We start from the raw sequence: 27,386 nt of genomic DNA, 5'->3' as shown, positions 1-27,386 counted from the left end.
AAAAGCTAACTAGAAAAAAACTATCTAGAAAAAAAACTTTTGCCAGGACCAGAGACCCCAGCAAGGAACTAGGTCCTTACTTCTGACTAGGCAGCTTAAAACTGACATCCTATACCAGGGAGAGAGGGTATACCCCCTGGAACTGCCCATAGGTGTAGCCAGAACTTTTTTCTGCCTAATGTCCTACTCCTGTAGGGGGCAGTATAACCCTACTGATCTGAAGATCAGAGACTGCGTCCATCAATGAACGATAGAGAAAGTGAATTTTATGGAATTTCGAAATTCTCAATTAGCTGCTGCACCTGCAGGACTCGAATGAGGAAAATATCTGGGTCTGCATCCCTTTAGACGTGATTTCCTATTGGGAGTATCTCACTAAAAATGACATTCTTGTTGCAGGGGATGCCTGAAATCTGACTTGTATCTTAAGCAGACTTTGGGGAAAATAAGTGAGCCAATCACACAAGCAGGAAATTATGTTTCTGTGTACAGAACTCCTCCAGGCTGCCATAGTGCATTTTACAAAAAATTACAGAACTGCAGAATGAAAAGGAAAGGTCATTTTTAATAACATTCAATTACAATATGACTTGTGTCTCAGTTGTATACGCTATATTATTTTTTTCTTTGCTATTTTTTTTTCCCCACGAAAGTGGAGTTAACATTTAGGCATACATGGCTTCCAGCACACTCACCAGTCTGAGCATGAGTCACAGAAGTCCACAGACATTTGAGGAGGACAGTCCTGACAATGCCACCGGATACCCTGGATAGGTTCAGTCCTGCAGTTATCACACTAAAAGACAACAGCACAGACGTAAGTATACGGCAGAACCGAGCAACATAAATATAAGATCACACAACACAACTTACTACAAATAATGATCTATAGGAGCTGCTAATTACAAAACTATTTACAGATCACTCTCTTGAATGAATCATCCTTTTTATTACTATTGAGAGAAGGTAATAGGGCAGACGGGCAGCAGGTCTAAGGAGTAAAAGGCAGGTTGGGAACCCTGGAACAAAACACATCAGCCCTCAATTTCAGCCCAGTGAGCTTAGCTTTATCCCAACCCTGATTCAGTGACACAAAGTGGCATTCAGGCAAGGACTAGCTTTTTAGAGCCCCATGAAAGGCGATAATAGGCACCACTTCTGGACCGGAAGGATTTACCCCCTAATGACCAGCCCATGTTTTGCGATCTGGCACTGCGTTATTTAACAGACAATTGCGCGGCCGTGCGACGATGTACCTAAATAAAACTGATGTCCTTTTTTTTCCCCCACAAATAGAGCTTTATTACGCCCCAAAGCAGTGTGTTAAACATGAGGAGTGGGAAAACAGCAGAAAAAAATTTCCAAGGCCAACCATAGCCAAGCAGGTAACATGGAGCTCAACCATAAACAACTGGAGCTCACCTGAAAAAAAACAATACACCCTCAAAGAGAACCAGGTCCTCCAAACAGCAGCCTGAAAAACCTTGCGGCCAAGAGAAGCATCCGCAGATGCCAACCCATCCACTTTATAAAACTTTGTGAAAGTGTGCACAGATGACCAGGTAGCTGCCTAGCAACCCTGCATCACTGATGCCTGATGACGGAAGCCCCAGGAGGCACTAAGCGCCCGAGTAGAGTGCGCCTTGACAGGGAAAGGAGGAACCTGACCCTTGATGGAATAGGCCTGAATCACTGTCTGTCTAAACCATCTGGAAATGGTCGCAAAGGAAGCAGACAACCCTTTCGGAGACCCATCCGTGAGCACAAATAAGGATTCTGACTTTCTTTAAGACTCCGTAGCTGCCAGGTACACACTAATTGCCATGACAACATCCAAGGCATGCAAGGCAATTTCCTTCGGATGTTTTGGCCTGGGACACAGGGAAGGCAACACAATGTATTCATTCAAATGAAAATCAGAGACAACCTTTGGAAGGAACGACGGACAGAGGCGAAGAACCACGTTATCTCTGTGAATCACCAAGTAAGGTGAACGACCAGATAACGCCGATAATTCCGACACCCTGAGTGCAGAGGTGATGGCCACCTTCTGCGACAGCGTAAACAGGAGATTCTCAAAAGCAGGCTTCTGAGAGCACCAAATTTAGGTCATAAGGCGGCAACGGAGATCGCATTGGAGGGGCCAAGTGTCTAACTCCCTGAAGAAAAGTATGCACCAGGGAGTGTGTGGCCAAGGGCCCTTGAAAGAAGACCGCTAAGGCTGACACCTGGCCTTTGAGAGTACTGAAGGATAGTTTCTTCTCAACCCCCCATTGAAGGAAGGTCAAGATCCGAGCCACCGAAAAAGAGTGAGGATGAACCCCAAGAGACTCACACCACGCAATGTACGTCTTCCATGTACGATGGTAGATCTTTCTAGAAGTAGATTTCCTAGCTTTTAACAGCGTTTGAATCACCGACAAACCTCTATCCAGCAGCACCTTGCATTCAACAGCCAACCTGTCAAAGCCAGCCACTGTAAAGACAGGATGGAAGATTAGTTCTTGGAACAGCAGATCCTCCCCGAGAGGAAGCTTCCAAGGAACATCAGAGACCAGCCGCACCAGAGAAGCGTACCAAGCCCAACGAGGCCAGTCCGGGGCCCACTAAGATGAGAGGAATATATAAACGATGGTTGGTGCGCTAAACAATGATGCAATGCTCAACAAAAATGTTTAACATATATGGTGACTCTTCATATGTGAAATAAAAGTGAATGACAACAATATATCAGTGAATACAAAGTGTCAAAAGAAATTCCTATGAAGTGATTCAAAACAAAATAAGAGTCCATCAAATGATGACAAAATAATGTTCTGAAGTGTTGTGATGACGGTGCTTGAAATATTATTCCAAAAAAGGGTGATTTCTGCGTGATTTAAAATCCCAACACCAGCTGCCAATCCTGCTTACCAGATGTATATGTCTCATAGGCAATAAATCACTGCAAAGGCATGCAGATTCACCCTGGTGTGACCACACAATAGAGCCTCTTACCAGATATAGCAATATATATGCGCTCATAGGGTGTCTCCTCTGGTTGAATCAGGAAGTGGTGTTAATATTCTCCTAGGCTATACCCAGATCACCGGACTGTATACTCTTCTTATAATATACTCCTCTTAGTGGCTCAGGAATTGGGTCTTGCAAATGGCATACATACATGGAGCCTTTGGATATCCTATGTCCGGCTGCAGCACGGACAGTTGGATGACGTGGGTGGTGGCGTGGCACGCCTCCTCTCCGACGCGTTTCTTCTGAAAAGACTTCCACTGGGATAGGAGGGGGGGCTGGATGAGAGGCCTGCCTTCTGCCTCTATCCTGCGTAGTAGTCTTGGCAGAAGCTTGAGAGGAGGGCAGGCGTAAATCAGATGATACTGACCCCACAGGGCCACCAGCACATCTGTGGCGTCCGACAGAGGATTCCGCGACCGAGCCACAAACCTCTGCACCTTTCTGTTGAGCCAAGACGCCAACAGATATCCCTTGGGGGTGAGACACCTCTGATTAAACACCTCCGGATGAAGGGAATGTGTACAGTGGAGAGGACTAGAATGAACCATTCTGCCTACCTTAGAATGTCCGCTACCTCCAGAGCCAACAGGACACTTCTTGTGTCCCCCTGGTGATTGACCTAGGCCACGACCGTGGCATTGGCCAATTAAATGCGCACTGGACATCCCTGAAAACAATTTGTCCAATGTTCCAGGCACAGTCTGATCGCTCTGAGTTCGAAGACATTGATCGGTAGTCTGGACTCTTCCAGTGTCCAGACCCCCTGAGCAGAATTTTGCTGAGAAAGCCTCCCCACCCAGACAGGCTGGCAACCATGGTGACCACTGTCCAATACAAGGGGAGGAAGGATTTGCCCAGCCAAAGCGCCGGACAATGAAGCCACCATATCAGGGACTCTATTGCTCCCCGGCTCAGCTGGATCTGATTGTCCAGAGACTGCAGATTCTTGTCTCATTTGCCCAGAATCTCCCTTTGCAGGGACCGCTTATGGAACTGTGCAAATGGAACCGCCTCAAAAAGGTAGACACCATCAGGTCCTGCACCAGCATGCAAGTCTGGGGGGGGGGTGGGGGATGACCATCTGCTGGACAGCAGGAGATCAATAGTAGCCTGCAGTTTCTGGAGTTTGTCCAGAGGAAGCAGCACTCTGGCTAAGGCCAAGTCCAGAGTCAGACCCAGATAGTTCAGCTTTGTGGATGGAACCAGATAAGACTTCTGAAAATTCAGAATCCAGCCAAACTCCCTCAGAGATTGTATGGTGATCTCCAAGTTTTCCACCAGGGCAGTAGGAGACTTCGCTCACAGAAGGTCATCCAAGTAGCCCAGTACTGCGATACCCTGATGGCGTAACAATGCTAGCACCGGGCTAACACTTTTGTGAAGACCCCAGGAGCAGAGGCGAGACCAAGGGTAACACCACAAAATGATAATGCTCCTCTCCGACGGCAAAGTGGAGGAAGCGCTGGTGACCGGCACATATTGGAATGTGAAGGTAAGCATCCTTGATGTCGATGGAGGCAAGAAAATCCCCCTGATGCAGGGATGCCACCACTGTGCGAATGGACTCCATTCTCAACTTCTGCACAAAGCAGTTCAGTGCCTTGAGGTCCAAGATTGGACGCACCTTGCCTTCCTTCTTGGGAACTGTAAACAGGTTTGAGTAAAAACCTTGAAAACGTTCCGATGTCAGAACCGGGACAATCACCTCTTGAAGTAACCGGTCTTGCACCGCCCCAAACAGACCCTGTAAACAGTCTGGGGACGGGCGCAAGTTGGAAGAAAAGAACCATGCCAGGGGGTAAAAATGAAACTCGATCTTGAAGCCGGACCGTATGACTTTGTGGACCCACTTGTCTTTTACAGTGGTCCACAGGTCCGGAAACCAGTAAAGACGTCCTCCCACCCTCGATACGGGTGAGGGCGCACCTTCATGCTGAAGGAGCCTTGTCCGTGGGTCTGGAGAAGCCCGCTCTCAACTTGCCAGACCAAGTTCTCTTGGATCCACCAGAAGCGCCCCGAAAGGCTTTGATCCTTTGTCAGTCGCCCCTGAGGGATGAAAAAACTTTTTATGAGCCGAGAAGGATGGCCCACGTCTACGACAAGGGTCCTTGCCCTTACTAGCCCGTGGAAGAAAGGTACTCTTCCCCGCCTGTGAGACCCTTAATTATGTCATCCAGGGTAGCTCCAAACAGGCCATCTCCTTAAAAAGGAAGATCAGTCAAGGCCTTTTTAGAAGTCTGGTCCGCAGACCAACATTTGAGCAAAAACATATGCAGAAGGACCACTGCTAAAACAGAGAGCCTAGCAACTAGGGGAGCCACATCCATAGAGGAATCACAGATAAACTGCAGCCCCTGGACTAGCTGGTCTGCCAGCTCAGCAAAGGCAGGGGGGAGCTGCTCCCCCTCTAGGTCACAGCGTAAAAGCTTAGCCCACTCGGTCAGAGTTTGCGACACCAGTGCAATGGTAAAAAACAGCCTCAGTGCCGAACCAGCCACAGTGTACATATTGCGGGCCACAGCCTCAACCTTCCTGTCAGCCAAGTCCCTAAAAGCCGGGGACTCTTCAACCAGAGTCATGGTTGCCTTGTTCAATCTAGAGACTGGAGGGTCCACCACCGGTGAACAGTCCACTTTTTAAGAATGGATTCCTCATAGAGGTACCGCAAAGCCAATCGCTTAGAGACCACAAGAGTACATTTTAGCCGTTTCCACTAATTAGCAACAATTCTGTAAAAATAGGCGGGGAAAGGAAACACATTTGCCCCTCTGGATGGCTTGGGAGTGCCAAAGGGAACCGATGCCTCCGTCGCAGCTTCAGCTGCGTCCTCCATTTTTAAGGTCTCACACACAGATACAATCAGTGCATCCACCAGCGCCTTTTCGTTCGCAGCTACAGGAGTGGAGGAATCATCCCCACTATCTAAAAACTCAGGGAGCGTGGTCGCAGACCCAGCAGAGTGACCCACGTCTGCAGCGGCCGACTCAGATTTAGGATCTGAGGAGACAAGATGAGGCAGGGGAAGGCGGGGGGCATTTTTTGCTAGTCGTCGCCCAAAAGCCACTTCCACCCGGGACACAAAAGAATACAGGACCGCCATCAGTGCATCGATGGATGGTTGGGACCCAGAGGGCCCCACAGCCTCTGAGAGGGAATCAGGTGGGGAAATGTGCTCCAAAGACTCCATGAGTCAATAGGGGGACCCCACAAAAAAAGGATTAAAAATACTGCTAGGGGACACTCCCACCGCTCCGTCAGCACCACTCGGTCGCCAGTAACAGAGTACCTAATCGATCGCCAGCAGAGAGGGAGAAGACCCCAAGGAGGAACACTGTGACTCGGGCCGAGACCCGGTCTTAAGCAACCTTACGAGATGTTTATCTCGCAGGCCAGCCCCTGTCCGGAGCTGAGGTCTGTGCGTGCTTGCTGGCCAGACTTGTGTGACACACTGGATCTAGATTATCCAGCCCGTCACCCAGTCCAGCAGTTGATTGTAGATCTCACAGGAAAACACCAGGAGAAAAAATCTACCTAAAAACAACAAATTGCCAGGACCAGAGATCCCAGCAAGGAACTATGTCCTTACTCCTGACTAGGTAGAAAAAAACCTATAGCAGAGAGAGGGAGTATAACCCCTGGGACTGCCCATAGGCGTAGCCAGACTTTTTTTTCTGCCTAGTATCCTACTCCTGTAGGGGGCAGTATAACTCAATTTTTAAGAAGATCAGGAGCTGTGTCTGTCAATAAACGAAAGAGAAATGCATCATGTTCTACTTTTTTTTCTGGAACTGGGATGCACTGGAACTGCAAGCTCTGGTGTGATCTATGCCATTAAAAACCATATAACCTACTTACATGCATTTTTAATGCAGAAATAAAAGATACTGGACTGCATGTTTTGTGAACTGGCCCCAAGATAAAAAAAAAAAAAACCTTCTATGTGCAGCAGCCCCCCTCAGCCCCGCTAAAACTTAGCTGAGCCCCCTCTCTATCCAGCGATGTCCACGAATGCATCAGCCATCTGGGACTCTCTGTCCTAAATGGCTGAGACACAGCAGCGGTGCCATTGGCTCCCGCTGCTGCCAATCAAACTCAGTTAGCCAATCTGGAGAGAGAGGGGGTGGGGCCCAACGGCAGCTCTGCGTCTGACTGGATACACAGAGCTGCAGCTCGGCTGTCCCCATAGCAAGCTGCAAAGAGACTTTACAATCACTTGAACTTTGACTGATCTACTGTGATTAAAATTATACAACTTCATTTTAGTCATACAGCGCCACCTGCTAGTAAGAACTGGGTACTACATAGGGAGACCCCTCTTTCTCTATCACCTGTAAACAAAGTATTAATTAGCAGCATTAGACAAATCCACTCTTTGTGTCACAGAATTAACTTACTTTGAACCCAACGTGCTGCACAAAACCACTGTCAGCCTCCATTTCTTGGAGTCTTTGCTTCTTCAGTTTCTTTAGTTCGAGTAGCTCTTTATACTCTGGTAGGCCATAGTAAGCAGCAGGAATGGACTCGTCATCCTGTGGGAAGAAGAATTAGTGCATGGATGATCCTTCCAGAAGAAGATAGCAAAGACCTACAAGCTCCCGCTACACCCAGACATGTTCTATGTATTTCTACTGTGTATTCAGTGGTCTGGCAGAAATTCTCGCTGGAAAACACCAATGTCATTATAAAGAGACTAACCCTGCACATATAACAAATCCATGCTGAAATATAGAAGCTGCCATTGCTGATCCCATTGATAGCTGCCTGGCTGTTTCCAGCTTTCAAACTTTAAAAGGGGAAGTACCACTTTAAGGCCTCCTCCCCTGCTCCTGTTTTTGAAATGGAGCTTTTGGGGAGCAGGAGATTTTTAGGCTCCCACTTCTGCTCCGACCACCAAGGCAAAGTTATTCTTCCCCTCTCCCAAAATCTTCTGGGACACAACAGGTCGGGCAAGCGCAGTGAGCACCTGGCTGTGAAGCCACAAGCTGTCACAGCCGGATGCCCATTGTAAAGATGTCGGCAAGGGAGGACACAGGGAGAAACCGGCTGGGGTAAGCACATTGCTGAATCATGGGAGAGGTGAGTGGCTGTTTATTAAGGCTGGGTTCGCACTTATGCGATTTAGATGTGGGTTTCGCCACATCCAATTTGCATGACAGTAGAGTGTGACTGGCTCTCGAAGGAACCGATTCACACACCCCTGCGGTGGCTGTAGTCCGCACTGGAAAGGGTCCTGTGCGCCCATGGCTCCATTTCAGGTGCGAATTCAGGCAAAAATTCAGACCTGATTCGCACCTGAAATGGAGAACAGGGACGCACGGGAACCCCTGCTGGAACCCGCGACTGCAGCATGTGTAAACCTGGCCTAAAAGTCAGCAGGTTCTAGGTTTTGTAGCTGCTTTTTAATTTTTTACTTAAAAGACTAGAGCTCCAGACATGGACCTAAATTAGTAATCTGCAAACTTGCTTAGGTTGCCAACTCTTAGGCTTCATTCACACTAGGCTCTTCTGAATGCCTTTCTCCTGACAGGAGAAAAGCTGCATTTTTTAAAGTGGGTTTAGGCATGTCAAGCCTAAAGCTGTTGTCAAATTGACTGGTGTATGGCCAACGTTAGTGATATTGACAGCTTCAAGTATGAAGTGTCAGTGCAAGGGCTGGTGTTGACTGGCTTTTGTTTATTTCAGAACCGATTCAGTCCCTATACAGCTTAAAGCAGGTCAAATGCACTTCAGAAGGAGGTCAACTGTACCAGTCTATGAATTCTGAATGATCTCAGAAGTGTCTTAAACAGATGTCACTACAAACACTGCGCATTTGTCCAACCAAGCCCATTAAAGTGGTAGTAGAGGCACAAGGTTCTTTACCTTCATGCACGACGGCAAAAAACCTTATGTGAGTAGCAGCCCCCCCCCCCCCATACCTACCCGAGCCTCCTCTAGATTCAGCAAAGTCTATGAGAGCCTTGCTTCTCCTGGGATTCACACTCCTGATTGGCTTTTGGCAGCAGTGGGAGCATTCGGCTCCCGCAGCTGTCAATCACAGCCAGTGACCCAATCAGAAGACAGAGGGGAGAGCCATGGCTCATTGTGTGAATGGACACACAGAGCCGCGGGTAGGGAGCGCGCCTGCTTGGGTGCCCCCAAAGCAGTCTGCTTGCTCTGGAGGGAATCAGAAGGAGGGACTAACAAGGAGCACTGGCGTAGATCCCCAGAAGAGAAGGATCTGTGCAAACCCATTGCACAGAGCAGGTAAGTACTGTATAACATGTTTGTTTAAAAAAAAAAAAAAAAAAGAAACAAGACTTAAATATCACTTTAAGACCGGCGCAAACAGAGAAGTTGAACCTGCCAGGCACACAGATAACCATCAAAATTAAACTCAATGCATACAGTAATAGCAAGATTGTACTTTTTTTTAATCTAAAAAGGGAGTTCTGAATAATGATTGTAAATAAAATTCATCTGAAGGAGGAGAATACGATAGGTGATGGTAGACCGCAAATTAAAAAACGGAACACACGAGAGATTTGAACAAACACACATTGACCACAATTACCGAGACTTCATCGTCTTCATCAGCAGCTGCGTCGAGGTCCCGGCTGTGGAAACTGGAGTGGTCGTCATCCTCTTCCATGAACACAGGAGGCTCGTGGGATGTCATGAAGGTGGAGGGTTTAAAGAGGTGTTTGTTGAGGATATGCTGTCGCTTACTGGGAAGCTGTGTGTACAACACCAGGAAATACATTTAAGAGACCCTGTCTCCAGACCATTTATTTCAAAAACAATCTTCCCTTAAGATATGTGCAGTCAATCTATCTTATGCAATGTTATTTACCTGTAAAAGCCTCCCTTCTGTGGATATCCAAAAGGCCTAGGAGACTACTGCTGGGTGCCGCCATCTTGGATGGGATTGTCAGCAGCCCCAGCAAACACTTAAGTGACACTCTATATCAGGGGTCTCAAAACTTTCTAAACAAAGGGCAAGTTTACTGTTCTTTATACTTTAAGGGGGGGGGGGGGGGGGTCGGACTGCGACCAGAGGGAGTAAACAATGCCTTATGTTTGGTATTAATATAAAAACCATGGTGAAAAATAGCAGAAATTCCTTCATCTCAATATATGCAGGGTATTTTGTTGTCATCTTTAGTGTTGGGGGAGGAATAGTCAGTGAAAGGAACAGTGCCCCATTGTTGGAGTGAGTGGAAGGAATAATGCTTCAAGGGTTGGACAAAGGAAAGCAAAGGGCCTCATCTGGCACACAGGCCAGTGTGGAGACCACTGCTCTCTAACACTGCCTTTTGCTCCTCCCACAGGCTACTACATAAAAGGTTACTGTAGGAAACCCAGAAGAGCAGAGGGCAACAGCATGCAAGGAGGGTGGGGGCTGTGCTAGAAATTTACACTTCCAGAAGTTGGCAAAATTTTTACATTGCAAAAAAATGGTTAATGGAAAGAAAAAACACAGTAGAATTTCAGGTTTCTGTTCACTTTAAATAGTTTGCTTGAGCCAAGCTGCCCCAAATGATCTATTTCTATTACTTAAAGTGATTGTAAAGTCTTGTTTTTTTTTCTATTAAAATAACAAACATGTTACACTTACCTGCTCTTGTAGTGGTTTTGCACAGAGCAGCCCGGACCCTCCTCTTCTTGGGTCCCTCTTCGGTGCTCCTGGCTCCTCCCTCCTGACAAGTGCCCCCAAAGCAAGCAGCTTGCTATGGGGGCACCCGAGCTGCAGCTCTGTGTATCCATTCAGACACGGAGCTGCCATTCAGCCCCTCTCTCTCCTGATTAATAGAGTTTAAATGACAGCAACAGCACCGCTGCTGTTATCTCAGCCAATCAGGAGAGAGAGTCCCAGATGGCTGAGACACTCGTGGACATCGCAGGATAGCGATGGGGCTCAGGTAAGTATTAGGGCAGCTGAGGCACACAGAATGCTTTTATCTTGATGCATAGAATGCATTCAATTAAAAACCTTCTGACTTTACAACTCCTTTAATTACTTGCTGTCCACCCCATAGCAGTTTTACTGCTTAACCACTTAAGCCCCGGAGGATTTGGCTGCTAAACGACCAGGGGGTATTTTGCGTTTCGGCACTGCGTGACTTTAACGGACAATTGCGCGGTCATGCGACGCTGTACCTAAACGAATTTGACGTCCTTTTTTTCCCACAAACAGAGCTTTCTTTTGGTGGTATTTGATCACCTGTGCGATTTTTTGATCACGCGCTATAAACAAAAAAAGAGCGTCAATTTTGCAAAAATAACAATATTTTTCACATTTTTTTATATGAAATTCCCCCCCAAAAAAAAGTAAAAATCAAAATTTTTTAAAATTTTCGGCCAATTTGTTTTATGCTACATATGTTTGGTAAAAAAAAAAAAATCGCAAAAAGCGTATTTTGATTGGTTTGCGCAAAAGTTATCGCGTTTACTAAAAAGGGAAAGATTTTTGTAATTTTTTTTTTTAACGCGTAATGGCGGCGATCTGCGATTTTTTTTGTGGTACTGCGACATTGGGGCGGACAGATCGGACCCTTGACTGACATTTGTGACACTTTTGGGGTTACCAGTGACATTTCTACAGTAATCAGTGCTATACATATGCACTGTTACTGTAAAAATACACTGGTTGTGAAGGGGTTAAATTTATTTGGGAGGGAGAGGCTGTGTGTATCCCTAGGGGCGTGCTTTCTACTGTGATTGGCTGTGGCTTGAGCTGAAGGGAAACTGATCAACGGATCTACATACTAGATCCGTTTGATCAGTGTCTTTACAGCGAGGAGAATGACAGGTGGCTTGTTTACACAAGCTGCCTGACATTCTCCCTCTCCCCCGCCGATCGCCGAGTGACCGGCGGACATCGGGTCCGCTGGTCACACGCGCGGGGGGGGTCCGTGACCACGCGGGAGCGCGCCTCCGGGGGCGCGCGCTCGCTCCCTAGACCCTCACAAGCTAGTGACATAGCCCTACGTCACTTTGCCTGTGAGGGGCTGACTGCCGACGTAGATCGGCGTTAGGCAGTCGGCAAGTGGTTAAGGGTGGCAGCTGTGTGCCGTATCACGTATATACCGGTAGGGGGCATGCATCCGGTGCCTTACTTCCTATGTGATTATACATAGCAGGAGCCGATCAGCAGGTACTGAAGTCTTGATGTCCACTGGCACCTGCCAATCATTCGTTACACAGGCAGAACGACAGTCTGCCTATGTAAACAAGGCAGATTGCTGTTCTGTCAGTAGGGAAGGCATAGATCCTGTGTTACTCTGCAAGGTAGGGATACAGATCTAGGTCTTCCCCTAATAAAAGCACATCCCATAGTACACAGAAACACTAGCTAGGCACATATTTAACCCCTTGATCCCCCCTGTTTTTTTGTTTTTTAAGCACTAATCACTGTATTAATGTTACTGGCCCCCAAAAAGCGTCAAACGTGTCAATTAGTGTCAGAATGTCTGTCGTAGTATCGCAGTTACGCTATAGGTCTCTGTTCTCCATGATAACTAGTTAAAAAAAAAAAATCAAAGAGAGGTGGGCCGATGCCATTACGTTCACACCTCAGCCAATCAGAGGAAGCCTTGTAAAGTGGAGCATTCAGGGAGAAGTGCCATTTGTAAAAGGTTCTGCAGAAGTTATCAGCACTTACCCAAGCATAGTCATGTACACCAATTAACTTGTACTGTCGACTGTATGCAGCACGTTTGATTCAGCATGCAGGAGCTGCTAAGCATCAATGTGAATGAGCCCTAAGGCCCCAATCCCACTGGCACTCCTGCGCTTAACTTTTCTAAGTCAACTGCATCAGCCTGCGTTCTGGGTAGAAACATAGAAACATAGAATGTGTCGGCAGATAAGAACCATTTGGCCCATCTAGTCTGCCCAATATATCTGAATCCTATGAATAGTCCCTGGCCCTGGGTATTTGTCTCTGGGTGCATAGTGTTCTAATTAGTACCACTCAGTGCACCCTTCAGCTGCAGCAGCTTATAGTCTCTCGGTCTGTACCTACCGCCCCCAGCAAAATGCCAGAATTTCATGCAGCTAAACGCCCAGTGTGCATGAAACCTAATATAATAAGTTCTCACAGGATTCTCCAGGGTTCCTTTTTATGATTTGGGATGTTGGCAATTTGAAAGTTGGAGGGGAAAAAAAAGTCAACTAGGGTAAAAGGAGATGGTAGCTTACCCATTTTAAAGTGTTTTTTTAAAGTGTTTTTTTTTTTTCTCTATTTCATTTTGTGCAATCTTTCTTTATCAAATAAATAGTATGGGGCTCATTTATAAAGTAGCGTTATAGCTGCTTTACTTGGAAGTAAACTCCCTTTGTTGCTTTGTACTCAAAGTGGTTGTAACCCTTGAAAAAAAAAAAAAAAAAAAAAAGATCCTGTTCCTTCAATGCAGGATATACAGCATAGAGCTTGTGCTGTGTGATTTTCCCTCTCTATGCAGTATAATACCTAGTTGATCCTGTCTGCTCCTGTGTGTGCTGACCGCTGTAATCATGGCTGCTGATCCAGGATACCATGGTCAGTTTACGTACCTCTGTCTCAGTCTCTCTCTCCCCCTCCCTGAGTCTGTGTATGTGAGCCATCTCCTCCCTGCCCCTCCCACCGCTATTCCACTGTGGCTGTAAAACCATGAATCGCAAATCCTGGAATTCCCTCTGTTATAGGAAGATATACGGTGCAGTGCCGGTTTTTTAACAAAAATATACAGAAAAATACCTTATTTCAGAGCGTCGCTGTGCGCTTACGTTACCACCGGCCCTTCCCTCCCAGCTGACATCAGAGGGGAACCTCAGCCCCTCGCACTGTAGTCCTCAGGTCGGGGAAGGAGAGCACCCGGAGGTCGCATATTTTGCAAAAGTTTTTTTTAAAAACACATAGACTGCACAGTATATCTTCCTGTTACAGTGGGGATTTGTGACTAGTGACTTTACAACCACTTTAGTAAGGCTTACCTGAAGGTACAGTAAATATCTCCTAAACGTGCACAGTTTAGGGGATATTTACATGTGAAGTCACCAGCGACAAGCTGTCTATCGAAAGAGCTGTGCCTCGGGAGTAACGTCATTGCAGCTCAGCCATTCCAACGGCCAGAGCCTGCAAACCCGGAAGGAAGACATAATCCCCGTCATTGGTAACAGGTCACATTGGAGGGATCCGTTTCACAGGTAAGTCTGCATAATGTGCTAGCATGCGGTGCACTCTAGCACATTATGACATTACCCTGTGGGGGGAAGCAGTTTTTTTTTTCTTTTTTAAATGTGGTTCACTACCACTTAAAGATAAAAAAAATCAAGCACTACATTTATATAGCACAGCAATGTGTTTTACAAAGGTGCTTAACCACTTGCCGACCGCTCACATTGGTGCTACTGCGGCAAAGTGGTTTGATTCCGTCCAGCGACGTAGACCTACATCGCTGGACTCCTCCCCTTGTGGGCAGCGCGCACGCGCCACCGGAGGCTCGCTCCCGCTGTATTCAGTTACAGCAGGAGTCGGGCCAGGGGAGGAGCGGGCGGATCTCCTAAGTGACAGACAGGGTCAGATTGCAGGGTTCAGCATAACTGAACCTGTGATCTGTCCCTGTGTCACTCAGTCACCTCCCCCCACACACGTCAGTAAGCACCAGGCATACATTAACCCCTCCCTCTCCAATAAAGATTAACCCCTTCCCTGCCAGTGTCATTTTTACAGTAACAGTGCATATTTATAGCACTGATTACTGTAGTAATGTCACTGGTACCCCCAAAAGTGTCAAAAATGTCAGTCAAGGGTCCGATCTGTCCGCCGCAATCCTGCAAAAAAAAAAAAAAAAAAATCGCAGATCGCCGCCATTACTCGTTAAAAAAAAAAAAAAGACCAAAAATTACAGAAATCTTTCCCTTAGTTAGTAAATGCAATAACTTTTGCGCAAACCAATCAAAATATGCTTATTGCGATTTTTTTTACCAAAAATATGTAGCAGAAAACAAATTGGCCTAAAATGATAAAAAATTTTGATTTTTACATTTTTTTGGGGGGGAATTTCGTATAAAAAAATGTGAAAAATATTGTTATTTTTTCAAAATTGTCGCTCTTTTTTTGTTTATAGCGCAAAAAGTAAAAATCGCACAGGTGATCAAATACCACCAAAAGAAAGCTCCATTTGTGGGAAAAAAAGGACGTAAATTTTGTTTGGGTACGGTGTTGCATGACCGCGCAATTGTCAGTTAAAGTCGCACAGTGCCAAATCGCAAAAAGTGGCCTGGACGTAAGACCGCAAAATCCTCCGGTGGTAAAGTGGTTAAGAGATGTCCTAATAAACCCTCTGATAAGGGAATAGTCACTGCTGTGATGACTTATAGAGAGTCCTGTAAATGGGCCTATTGAAGCACAGAAGGAAAGTAGTCATGCTAATAATGTAAAAGAGCCAAAAGCTCCACCTGGTGGCTGAACTGAAGACAATACATGCATTATTTCCTGAATAAAATAGAAACAAAGACAGTGAGCCATTACAGGCAGAGCATCTAAGGGCAGAAGGCTCACAGGGAAGCACAAAGAAGAGTGCTGACGGAAAACAAAGTAATCTTTGCCCTTTTTTACCTTTTTAGAATACATGTAAAGGTTTGGAGTTCGTCCTGGCACTGGGATGCCAGCTTTGGTCAGTTTTATAAAGTACTTCTGCACTCGACTGGCCACCTGCAAAAACAAAAAGTGACAATGTTAATCTTGTCAATGACAATCAATGACAATCTTGAGGCACCCTATTCTAAATGTAAAAAATTAAAGTAATAGTTTTATATAATGCGGTGGCGTTCACATACGCAGGACACCCAACGTGATTAATTATTTCAAAGCAAATACACTTTTACACACTGGTACTGACTAGTATTCCAATGTTTCTCTTCAGCCTCAGTTTCTCTCCTTTGCTCAGCTTATGTGACCTCAGTGCTGACAGGCAGGGAAGGGGCAAACAAGGATGCTGTGCCTGACGACCACATTATCAACCAATGTCATCGGTTGACAGAGGGGAAGTTGGGTGCCTGCACAGGGTTTTTAGGAGGCTAGCGGCTGGAAGGTTGTATTGGTGCACAATGAAAACATAGGACTATGTAACTAAAAAGCAGACTTGATCCACCCATTGGCTTGTATACAATTTTTTTTTGGGCAATTTAAGGCATTTTGCCAAGGCACCCCTGAAGAAACCTGAAGACACCCTGGTTGAAAAGGGTTGATATAGAATGAGAAAAATGCCAACCCCCTGCCTAAAAGATAGCCTGACCTGTTTTCTTCACTCTTGAAAGCACCCTCAAGGCTGTAAAACTTCTCCCCCTGTCTCTTCTCTATGTTTTGGCGGTCTCAGGTCCTCCACCATAAAAGTACTATGCAGGACCCATAGCCCTGCATTGCACATGAGGAAGCTGAGGGACAGTCTATTACAAGACTGCAGGGAAGCAGAAGAGAGCATTGTCTGCCAAGGGAGCCAAAGATCAGGTAAATAAAACTGCTTTACCTGCCCCTTAAACCTAAACAAACCTTTAACTCTAGTAGTGTGGAGGCAGCTTCACTGCAAGGAAGCATTTCTCCCCTTTCCCCGGAGTTGGGCGTTAACCACTTCCAAACTGGGTCAATTCCGGCATTCCTCTCCTACCTGTAAAAAAACATCACTTTTTTGCTGGAAAATTACTCAGAACCCCTAATTATATATATATATATATATATATATATATATATATATATATATATATATATATATATATATATATATATATATATATATATATTTTTTTTTTAAGCAGAGATCCAGGGGAATAAAATGTCAGTCTTTGCAATTTATGTCACACGCTATTTTCGCAGCAATTTTAAAAAGCGATTTTTTTTGGGGGGAAAAAACACTTTCATGAATAAAAAAAAAAAAACACTAAAGTTAGCCCATTGTTTTTGTATAATGTGAAAGATGACGTTGTGCTGAGTAAATAGATACCAAACATGTTAAGCTTTAAATTTCACACACTTTTGTGGAATGGCACCAAACGTCAGTACTTAAAAATCTTCATAGTCTACGCTTTAAAAATGTTTACAAGTTACCTGTTTAGAGTTACAGAGGGGGTCTAGCACTAGAATGATTGTTCTAGCTCTGTTTGCGGCGATACCTCACATGTGTGGTTTGAACGCCATTTACATATGTGGGCGCGTCCTACGAATGCGTTCGCTTCTGCGAGCGGGGAAGTGGGTTCTTTAAATTTATTTTTGTATCGCTTATTTTACTTTCATTTTTCTATTTTGACACTTTCCTTCTACATGCCTTGTAACAGGAATAGGACAGGACAGGTCCTCTATACTGTGAGATCTGGGTTCTTCTACATTGTAAGCTCTAACAAGCAGGGCCCTCTAGTTCCTCCTGTTTTGAACTGTATTGTCTTTCCTCACATTGTAAAGCGCTGCGCAAACTGTTGGCGCTATATAAATCCTGTATAATAATAATAATATTATAAGTCCCCAGATCTCACCTCCAGGCTGAAAAACCTGAGATCACAAAAAAAAAAAAAAAAACTATCTCAGCTTTTCAGCCGAGGCAACTGCAGTGTAACTGCAGAGGCCGGGTGTGACGTCATAACATTGCACCTGGCCTCCGAAAGGTCAGAGACTGCGGAGACCATCTGGCCCACGGTATTCTCTATGGTGAACTTCCGGCACACAGGAGGGTGGCGGAAGGGGTTGTCTCCTTCCACCGCCTGTTAAAACAATCAAGCGGCTGAACAGCCGCTATGATTGTTTTTATGGTGCAGGGAATCACCTGCTGTAAAAGAAGATATGATGTCTGAGTGATGCCTGTAACTGCACCCATCATTCATATATCCCCAATCAAAGTCTGCGAGGTCGTATGATGTAGTGCAGGTGGGAAGTGGTTAAGATCTCCTCAAGATAGCAGAACACACTCACATATCCCTTACTTAGTGAGATGGTCTTGTGCCTCTATTGGTGAAGAAGAGCGCCATGCTACGCACCTGTTTGGCCGACCTGTTCCCTAACTCCTCAGCTATCTTTTGCCACCGCTTGGACTCCACCTCTTCCGGGGGGTACTTCAGAAGAAGTTGCTCCAGTTTTTTCTGTTTAATCATAAAATGAAAACAATCAAGTGTTTGAAAAATGCTCAAAATAATGAATCTATAAGGCTGGAAAAGAGATAACATGTATTTTCAATACAACTAATTGGACCCTTTACCTGTTCTTCCACTGACCACAACTGATTAAATGTCCCCGGCTTGGAGTCCATACAGAGTCGGCCTCTTACCTGTGATACAATAAGTCAGAATGAGCTTAAGCGCGCCAGCAGGCCACAACAAATAATTTCTTTGTATATTTTATTTATGTAACAGGACTATATATATATATATATATATATATATATATATACACACACACACACACACACACACACACACACACACACACACACACAGTATCTCACAAAAGTGAGTACACCCCTCACATTTTTGTAAATGTTTCATGTGATTTTAAGACGACCACTGCCTTGCTAAAGAAGCTATGGGTAAAGATGATGGACTGGCCAAGCATGTCTCCAGATCTAAACCCTATTGAGCATCTGTGGGGCATCCTCAAATGGAAGGTGGAGGAGCGCAGGGTCTCTAACATCCACCAGCTCCGTGATGTCATCATGGAGGAGTAGAAGAGGACTCCGGTGGCAACCTGTGAAGCTCTGATGAACTCCATGCCCAAGAGGGTTAAGGCAGTGCTGGAAAAAACTCAACACAGCCTATAATGTCTAAACTGCTGGCAACAAAAGTAAGTACACCCCTAAGTGGAAATGTCCAAATTGGACCCAAAGTGTCAATATTTTGTGTGGCCACCATTATATTTTAAAGGAACAGCAAATTTACACTGTTATACAAGCTGTACACTCACTACTTTACATTGTAGCAAAGTGTCATTTCTTCAATGTTGTCACATGAAAAGATATAACATATTTACAAAAAGGTTAGGGGTGTGCTCACTTTTGTGAGATACTGTAAAATATATTATATACACAGGTGCATCTAAAAAAAAATAGATCATCATCAAAAAGGTTATTTCAGTAATTAAATTCTAAAAGTGAAACATATATTATATAGATTCATTACACACAGGGTGAGCCATTTCTAGCCCGTCTTTCTTTTAATTTTGATGATTATGGCTTACAGCTAATAAAAACCCAAAATTCAGTATCTCAGAAAATGTGATTATTACAAAAGATCAATAAAAAGGTAGGATTTTTAATACAGAAATGTTGGCTTAGTGAAAAATATGTCCATGTACAGTATAGGATGCACTTAATACTTGGTAGGGGCTCCTTTTGCATGAATTACTGCATCAATGCGGCGTGGCAGGGAGGCAATCTGCCTGTGGCACTGCTGAGGTGTTATGGAAGCCCAGGTTGCTTTGATAGTGGCCTTAAGCTCGTCTGCACTGTTGGGTCTGGTGTCTCATCTTCCTCTTGACAATACCCCACAGATTCTCTATGGGGTTTAGGTCAGGCGAGTTTGATGACCAATCAAGCAGTGTGATACCATGATCATTAAACCAGGTATTAGTATTTTTGGCAGTGTGGACAGGTTTCCTGGTAGAGGGCTGCGCTGACTTTGGACTTGATAAAACACAGTGGAACGACACCAGCAGAAGACATGGCTCCACAAATCATTCCTGACTATGGAAACTTCACACTGTCCGTCCTGCAACTTGGATTCCGTGCCTCTCCATTCTTCCTCCAGACTCTGGGACCTTTATTTCCAAAATGAAATACAAAAATGGGATTTTTCACATACCGTAAAATCCATTTCTCTGATGTTCATTAATAGACACAGCTCCTGATCTTTTTAACCATTGGGTTATACTGCCCCCAACAGGAGTAGGACACTAGGCAGAGTAAAAGTCTGGCTACGCCTATGGGTTTATACTCCCTCTCTCTGCTATAGGTACTCAGTTTTGTTATAAGAAGTGTCAGAAGAATTACAACTCCACAGAGGGGTGGGTGCTGTGTCTGTCAATGAACATCAGAGAAAACGATTTTACGGTAGGTAAAAAATCCCATTTTCTCTTTCGTTCATTGACAAACACAGCTCCAGACCTTCTTCTAAACTAAGGAGTGGGAACAGCGAAAAAGAAATTCCCAAGGCTAACTATAGCCAACCAGATAAACAGGAGCTCAACCAAAACAACTGGAGCTCACCTGAAAAAAACAATACACCCTTTAAAGAGGATCAGGTCCTCTAAACAGCAGCCTGCAAAACCTTGCGGCCAAATGGAAGCATCCACAGATGGCAACACATCTACTTTATAGAACTTTGTGAACGTGTGCACCGACGACCAGTTGGCCGCCTTGCAAACCTGCGTCACTGACGCCTGATGACGGAAGGCCCAGGAGGCACTGAACGCCAGGGTAGAGTGCGCCTTGTTAAACTTTCAGTGCGAAATAGAAATACATTTTTATTATTACAGGTCAAGAATTGTGAACTTTGAGGCCTCCATTGACCTTGCTACATATTGAGTCAAAACTCTTTCAGTTTGAAACACACATTGCGTCCATTGTTTGACATGGTTTTGTTTGCCTGAACTTTGAGATGAGAAGCTGTGTCATCTACCCCGAAAGGAAAATGTGTTTGACAAACTTTTAAATACAATACTCAGAAAGACAGATAAATAAATCGCTTATCACAGGTGGATCGGCCTTTGGGGGAAAAGGTTTACATAAGACACCCTTCCCCTGGTCTTGAAACACGAAAAACCAGAGAGGTCGTAAAACTTTATGTTCAGGCCATGACTCACACAATGGGCGAAACTAAATTTCAGGATAACACCTGTGTTCAACCATACACAATGCAAGTAAACTATTGTTTCCACCCTGAGAAGACAAACAAAACTGTCTGGACAAAGACGAGAATCTGTCATTTATTTACCTAAACACAAACAGGGGGATAAAGTTGTTGAAATCTACACGGAGTCACATAAACATTGTCACTTAGATTGATGAGAACTGCAAATCTCAAAATGAATTTCAGAAAATCATAAATTGATATCTCTGCCCCATCATATACAAAAGGTGTTATGGAACTATGATGTTATGACAACCTCCTACTGAGAAGTACATTATATTCTATCATATAGTAGTGTCAAATGGTCAGAAATTTTGCCCATATTTTATCATCCAGTCCAAATCATAAATGTACTGTTGTTAACATAGTAATCCCTTAAATGGATAATACTCTAATTGGAAACAAACCATGTATAGAAAAAGTTACATATACAAGCTGTTGTGTATCAATATATATAACTGTATATGTATCTATACAATTCTTACTGCTACTAATTGAAGTCTTGGGTTAAAAAGTAAAATCCAATATATATATTACATAAGATATATTAAATATTAGAATAGTGTTACCAAGATTAATCTTTACTCAGATACCTGGTGGATTAAATGGACGTCATAGATGAGAGCATGATTACATTTTATGTTTTTTTTATAATAGTCTTAAATGGAGAAATTTTTAATTAATTTTAATATACTGGTTAACCAAGAGGTGTCACCCTATGACATCACCAGTTAATGAATAAGATGTTCCAACCAATAGGAATAATGTTCCTCCCACTGGGTTTGGCTTATGATAATTTTTACTGCCCTTTTGTTCAACACAAAATAAAAAGAAACCAGAGATGTAATACACAAGACAACACAACACACATCATATCTTGCCCAATATACATCACACTTACAACATACACACTACTAACAGCCATGCACAGACTCATCTACACAGACGACTCCATTTCAATCTGCCATGTATCTGAACCTTTGAGGGACGCCAGGCGAAACTCCTCCCTAATTGGCCACCATCTTGGAAATGCAGCCATCTTAAGGAACCTGGTAACTACTATTCTAAGCTAAGCGGCCATTTTAAATATGGTAATCATGCCTTGCTGTTATTTGATTATTATTCAATATTGTTTATGTACTTCCTTAAATGTTTTACATTTCGTATTTAAAGGGTAACGAAAGTACAATCCCAGCCGTATAAACCATATGTAGATTTTTCTCTAAAGAGATGATTTTGTTTTTATAACATTTTTAATATCAGATTAAGCGCATTATTTGCGATTTTACGTCTTCCGTTTTGCATGGCTTATTCTCACTTCATCTGCAGTGGAATGACTTTCGGCCATGTGATTCGCAGACTATTGTGGTCTGATTATATAGAATATTAATTTATGGTTCATACTACACCTGGGAAATACATAATCTTGCTTTATTTTACTTTCATCGTTTAGCTAAATATCACATTGCATTTATCGTTTTAAGTTGATATTTTATGTAAGGTTATCTCTTTGTGTCACTCAAGTATGATCATTTATGGTGAAAATATGTCTTGCGAATAAATATTCTTATATATATATTCCCTACTGTAGACTGTTTCACTAAGATTGGTATATGCTTTTAAAAAGAAATTAACTGATAAAAAAAGAACTTGGGAAAATTGCGTGGTATACTATGAGTGTCTGAACAAAATTGATTGGGTTTTGTTTTTAGTTATTAAATTATTTGCCGTAATCGGCTGGAGGCACTGCGTCATAATTCTATTGATAGTTCAGACTTCGCCTTTTAGTAATAAATTAAAAATTTGCCAAATTTTATACCAAAACGCACAACAGCCTTGACACATAAAGGAGGAACCTGACCCTTGATGGAATAGGCCCAATCCCCATCTGTCTGATCCATCTTGAAATGGTCGCAGAGGAAGCGGACAACCCTTTCCGAGGCCCATCCGTGAGCACAAATAGTGAGTCTGACTTCTTAAAAGACTCTGTAGCTGCCAGGTATACCCTAATTGCCCAGACCACATCCAGGGCATGCAAGGCAATTTCCTTTAGATGTTTTGGCCTGGGACACAGGGAAGGCAACACAACGTCTTCATTCAAATGAAAATCAGAGACAACCTTTGGAAGGAACAACGGACAGGGACGAAGAACCACCTTATCTCTATGAACCACCAAGTAAGGTGACTGATCGGATAACACCGCCAATTTCGACAACCTGCGCGCAGAGGTGATAGCCACCAATAAGGCCATCTTCTGGGATAGCGTAAGCAGGGGAAATCTCCAGAATATTCTCAAAAGGAGGCTTCTGGAGGGCTGAGAGCACCAAATTGAGGTCCCCAGGCGGCAATGGAGACTGCACTAGAGGGGTTAAGTGACTAATTCCCTGAAGAAAGATACGCACCAGGGAGTATTTGGCCAAGGGCCTTTAATAGATGATCGCTAAAGCCGTCACCTGAGCCTTGATAGTAGTCAAGGCCAGTCTCTGCTCAACCCCCCCCCCCCCCCCCCCCCCGTTGAAGGAAGGTCAAGATCCCAGACACCAAGAGAGAGAGGATGAACCCCGAGAGACTCCCACCACGCAATGTACGACTTCCACGTACAATGGTAGATCCTCCTAGAAGTAGATTTCCTAGCTTTTAACAGCATTGGAATCACTGACGCAAACAATCTCTATCCATCAGCGCCTGGCGTACAACAGCCAAGCCGTCAAAGCCAGCGACTGTAAAGCAGGATGGAAGATTGGTCCTTGGAACCGCAGATCCTCCTCGAGAGGAAGTTTCCAAGGAACTTCAGCAACCAGCTGCACCAGATCGGCGTATAAAGTCCGGCGAGGCCACTAAGATGATCGGAATCCCTTCTGCCTCGATCCTGTATAGAAGTCTTGGCAGAAACTTGAGAGGAGGGAAGGTGTAAATCAGACGATACTGACACCACCAGCGCACCTGTGGCATCCGCCAGAGGATCCCGTGACCAAGCCACAAACCTCTGCACCTTTCTGTTGAGCTGAGACGCCAACAGATCCACATGAATGAGAATCTTCCAGCACTAAGAATATAAGGCACTTGAGCACCTTTTTCAGCACCTTTGCACAGCTTCTTTGAACATTTTAAGAACTCTATTACTATATGCATTAATTTATGAATTGAATTATTTATTCTATCGAGCACATCGTGCATTTTGCACATCTATTCATTTTTATTATATATCATTAACATTCTGCACCAGTATTTTTAAATGCTGACATATATTTCATTTAGCACATTTTTTTTAAGGGCGTGAAACACTTTACTTGTTATATATATATATATATATATATATATATGCGCTGTTTTTATATAATGGTTTTCGGTCTATTAACCTATTAGGTGAACAACAGTTGCTCATTGTGTTTTTAGCAATTAACCAAGCGCAGGTTATTTTGTATTATTAGATCCACCTCGGGGATGCCCCACCGGAGACACAACTGATGAAACACCTTCAGATAAGGGGGAATCACTCCCCTTGGTCCAATGCCTGCCGACTGAGGTATTTCGCCTTCCAGTTTTCCACCCCGGGAACGTGTACGGCGGAGAAGGCAGGAACGAACCGTTTTGCCCACCTTAGAACGCCAGCTACCTCCAGAGCTGCCAGGACACTTCTTGTGCCCCCCAGGTGATTGACATAAGCCACTGCTGTGGCACTGTCCGATTGAATGCGCACTGGACATCCCTGAAGATGATCCGTCCAATGGTCCAGGCACAGTCTGATTGCTCAGAGTTCCAAGACATTGATCAGTAGTCTGGACTCTGCCAGTGTTCAGATCCCTTGAGCAGAATTTATGCAGAGGACGCCTCTCCAGCCGGACAGGCTGGCATCCATGGTGACCACTGTCTAATAAAAGGGGAGGAAGGATTTGCCAAGCCAAAGCGCCGGAGAACGAAGCCACCATATCAGGGACTCTTTCAGTTCCCGGCTCAGCCAGATCGGATTTTCCAGAGACTGCGGAGTCTTGTCCCATTTGGCCAGATTCTCTCTTTGCAGGGGCATCGTATGGAACTGTGCAAACGGAACGGTCTTGAAGATAGACACTATCAGGCCCAGCACCCGCATGCAAGTCCAGAGGGATGACCATCTGCTGGACAGCAGGAGACAAATTGCAGCCTGCAATTTCTGGAGTTTGTCCAGAGGAAGGAGCACTCTGGCTGAAGCCGAGTCCAGAGTCAGACCCAGATAGTCCCGCTTTGTGGACAGAACCAGAGCAAACTTCTGAAATCTCAGAATCTAGCCAAACTCCCTCAGAGTTTGTATGGTTATTACCAGGTTTTTCCACCAGAGCAGTAGGAGACTCCGCTCTCAGAAGGAGGTTGTCCAAGTAGCCCAGTACCGCGATCCCCCGTTGACATAACGCTAGAACTGGGGCTAACACTTTTATGAAGACCCAAGGAGCAGAGGAGGGGGGGGGGGGGGGAGACTGATGGGTTGCGATTTGGCCCACAGGGACCTAACAGGAAAGGAGGGAAACCCAGGGGTCTGACTGTCCCATGGAGGGGCCCACGTCCACCCCAAAAGCCTCCAGGGGGGACAGTCATTACCATACCAGGAACGAGGCGGGCACCACTCCAGATGGGAACCTCCTCTCCATTAAAATGGGAGGAGTGTCAGCCAGGAGGAACACTGTGACTCGGGCTGAGACCTGGTCGTATGCGACCTTGCGAAGCGTTTAACTTGCAGGCAAGACCCATCCAGTGGGGCTATTTCGCGGCTGACCTAGTGTGGAGCTGAGGGCTGTGCGCGCTCGTTGGGGTGACTGGGGTGACCATTGGATGTAGATTATCCAGCCCGTCGACGAGTCCAGCAGTTGATTGAAGATCTCACAGGAAAAAAAACAGGAGAAAAAAAATCTATAGCATAAAAAAGAAAAGATTGCCAGGACCAGAGATCCCAGAAAGGAACTTGGTCCTTACTCCTGACTAGGCAGTACCTATAGCAGAGAGAGGGAGTATACCCCCTGGGACTGCCCATAGGCGTAGCCAGACTTTTTTCTGCTTAGTGTCCTACTCCTGTTGGGGGCAGTATAACCCAATAGTTAAGAAGATCAGGAGCTGTGTAAGTCTATGAACGATAGAGAAATTTTCTTTTATCCGAAAAAAAGAGGACTTTGGACCACTGAGCAACAGTCCAGTCCTTTTTCTCCTCAGCCCAGGTAAGATGCTTCTGACATTGTCTCTAGTTCAGGAGTGGCTTGACACAAGGAATGTGGCAGTTGTAGCCCATGTCCTGGGTGTGTGTGTGTGTGTGTGTGTGTGTCACAAGCCGTAGTCCACTCCTTGTGAATCTCCCACAAATTCTTGAACGGCCTTTGCTTCACAATCCTCTCAAGGCTGTGGTTATCCCTGTTGCTTATGCACCTTTTTCTACTACACTTTTTCCACTCAACTTTCCATTAATATGCTTTGATACATCACAGCCAGCAATGAACTTTTGTGACTTACTCCCCTTGTGGAGGGTGTCAATGACAACGGTCAAGTGTCTGGGCAACAGTGAAGTCAGCAGTCTTCTTCATGATTGTGTAACCTACTGAACCAGACTGAGAGACCTTTAAAGGCTCAGGAAACCTTTATAGGTGTTTTGAGTGAATTAGCTGATTAGAGTGTGATACCATGAAACATTGAACTTTTTCACAATATTCAAATTTTCCTGAGATACTGAATTTTGGTTTTTCACTAGCTGTAAGCAACAATCTTCAAAATTAAAAGAAAGAAATGATAGAAATATATCACTCTGTCTGTAATTAATATTTATAAAACTGGATTTTTGTACTTACCATAAAATCCATTTCTCTTTCGTTCGACGGACACAGTGCTCAATAAATTATAACTACTGGGTTATATTGCCTCCTCCAGGAGTAGGACTAGGCAGAACAAAAAATACCTGGCTATGCCCATAGGCCATCCTCAGCTTGGTATATAACCCCTCTCTCTGCTCTAGGTAATCAGTTTAGTAGCAAGCTTCTCTTATCTACCCTTATAGAATTTTGTGAAGGTATGCATTGACGACCAAATGGCCGCCATGCAAACTTGCAATATTGATGCCTGGCGACGGAAAGGCCCAAGAAGCAGTCCGCGCCCGAGTAGAATGCGCCGTGACAGGGAAAGGTGGAACCTGACCTTTAAGGGAGTAGGCCTAAGTCACCATCTTTCTGACCTATCTGGAGATGGTAGCCGAAGAAGCGGCCAGCCCTTTTCTTGGTCCATCCGTAACCACAAAAAGTGAGTGATCTCCGAAAGGACTCCGCTGCCAGATACACCTGAACCGCACAAACCACATCCAAGGTATACAAAGCAAATTCCTTGGGATGAGCCAGCTTGGGACACAAGCAAGGCAACACAATGTCCTCATTCAAATGGAAGTTAGAGACAACTTTGGGCAGGAATGATGGACAGGGACGAAGAAACATTTTATCCCTATGGACCACCAAATAGGGACCGCAACAGGATAATGCCGCCAATTCGGATATCCTGCGGGCAGAGGTAATAGCTAC

At 44.7% G+C, this 27,386-nt stretch overlaps 1 protein-coding gene across 2 annotated transcripts in view; it reads right to left on the bottom strand.

The window, feature by feature from the left end:
- ZZZ3 (zinc finger ZZ-type containing 3) overlaps positions 1 to 27,386 on the bottom strand; it is a 146,770-nt gene that overhangs the window by 7,436 nt on the left and 111,948 nt on the right. For both annotated transcript variants that reach the window (XM_082265144.1, XM_082265145.1), the window contains exons 6-11: positions 18,222 to 18,290; positions 18,004 to 18,105; positions 15,599 to 15,694; positions 9,569 to 9,730; positions 7,410 to 7,544; positions 696 to 796 (exon numbers count right to left, since the gene is read on the bottom strand). In XM_082265144.1, coding sequence (XP_082121270.1) covers positions 696 to 796; positions 7,410 to 7,544; positions 9,569 to 9,730; positions 15,599 to 15,694; positions 18,004 to 18,105; positions 18,222 to 18,290 — 665 coding nt within the window. The remainder of the gene's footprint in view (positions 1 to 695; positions 797 to 7,409; positions 7,545 to 9,568; positions 9,731 to 15,598; positions 15,695 to 18,003; positions 18,106 to 18,221; positions 18,291 to 27,386) is intronic.

This window comes from Pelophylax lessonae (genome assembly GCF_965119305.1).
Source record: "Pelophylax lessonae genome assembly, chromosome: 8".
Taxonomy (NCBI): Eukaryota; Metazoa; Chordata; class Amphibia; order Anura; family Ranidae; genus Pelophylax; species Pelophylax lessonae.
The sequence above is the reverse complement of the archived record's forward strand: the minus strand, read 5'-3'. Positions and strand labels throughout refer to the sequence as shown.